The sequence below is a fragment of the Penaeus monodon genome, chromosome 15 (genome assembly GCF_015228065.2).
Source record: "Penaeus monodon isolate SGIC_2016 chromosome 15, NSTDA_Pmon_1, whole genome shotgun sequence".
Taxonomy (NCBI): domain Eukaryota; kingdom Metazoa; phylum Arthropoda; class Malacostraca; order Decapoda; family Penaeidae; genus Penaeus; species Penaeus monodon.
In genome coordinates, this window is record NC_051400.1 from 14339778 (window position 1) to 14341040 (window position 1263).

The 1263-nt window shown below is 37.8% G+C and overlaps 1 protein-coding gene across 1 annotated transcript in view; it reads right to left on the reverse strand.

Annotated features, from left to right (window-relative positions):
- LOC119581759 (E3 ubiquitin-protein ligase synoviolin B-like) overlaps positions 1 to 1263 on the reverse strand; it is a 12763-nt gene that overhangs the window by 4829 nt on the left and 6671 nt on the right. Inside the window, exon 8 of the mRNA XM_037929892.1 lies at positions 842 to 1051. Coding sequence (XP_037785820.1) covers positions 842 to 1051 — 210 coding nt within the window. The remainder of the gene's footprint in view (positions 1 to 841; positions 1052 to 1263) is intronic.

The following is a 1263-nucleotide window of genomic DNA, read 5'->3' on the forward strand; positions in this document are numbered from 1 at the left end:
GCAATCTAACTGATTTCTTAAATAATAATGAGTATGTCATAAAAACAAAAAAATAACAAGAACATGCAGTTTACTTGAATAATCATATTACAACTTTGTCACTGTCTTCACAGAAGGGAGCTTTGGTTGCTCTTTACCATGCTACCATGACCATAATTCTATGGACTGGAAATCTGACTTCATCAATCTAGGTGTTATTCTTTCCTTGTGTACAATGAGAACTAATGGCCCCACATCTCTCAACACACATCTTTTCAGTCCCTTACAATATTAAGACTCTTTCCATGGGTCTTACTGTGTACACAGCTTTTTCCAGAACAATGAAGAACAAGTCGAAAATTTCATACAAACTCAGACTGCAATTTTATCTGCTGTTGATGTTCACATCATGAAATAATGCACTGCCAATCTGAATTTCTTTTTCCCTCTTTCTTTATGTTTCAACAGTATTTTAGATGGCAATAATTTGTCAGACTATCTTGAATTTTTTAAGCACAATGGATACTGGCAGAAAAAAATCACTATACAAAAACAAATGCATTGAAAAAGGAAAGGAAGCAGTAACTTGGTGCAAGAAGGCAGATGAAGACTGGCAAATGGGAGCAGAGGCTGCTCAGATCATTTGGGGTGGGGACTTGGTTGATCACATTTTAATCCTCATGGTGTTATGCACACTATGGCAGCAAGCAAAATAACTGTAGCCTATGCCATAAACATACATACAGGCACTTAGTAAACTGGAATTCCATTTGTTGAAATCATTTCCACCTTGAGAAACACTTCACCTCCACAAATTTTCTTATATAAACCACCACAGTACTAGCAACATTAAAATATTTACCTGATGATGAAGTGCTAGCAGAAGTTGTAGTAGTGGTGGAGGAACTTGTTGTTCCTGCCTCTGTTGTGGATGCAGAAGCAGAGGCAGCAGCTGCTTGCTGTTGCTGAGCTTGCTGCATAGGCATAGGAGGAAATGGGAAGGGAGGTAGACCTACAGGAGGAGGGCCAACTGGCATAGGCATACCCGCAAAGAGGCCAGCAAATGGATTGGCTGTTGGGAAAGGGGGACATGGATTTATTAATTTGGTCTTCTACCTGTAACCCTTTATCAAAATCCATATTCATTTGTATATCTTTGGATCTATGATAAATCTTGAACACAAAAGGCTGTATAATTAACACATACAACATCCAGAACTGTTTAGGCAAGGAATAAAATAGAAACAAATAAGTAAATACCAAAAATTTGACAAACTACTCCTG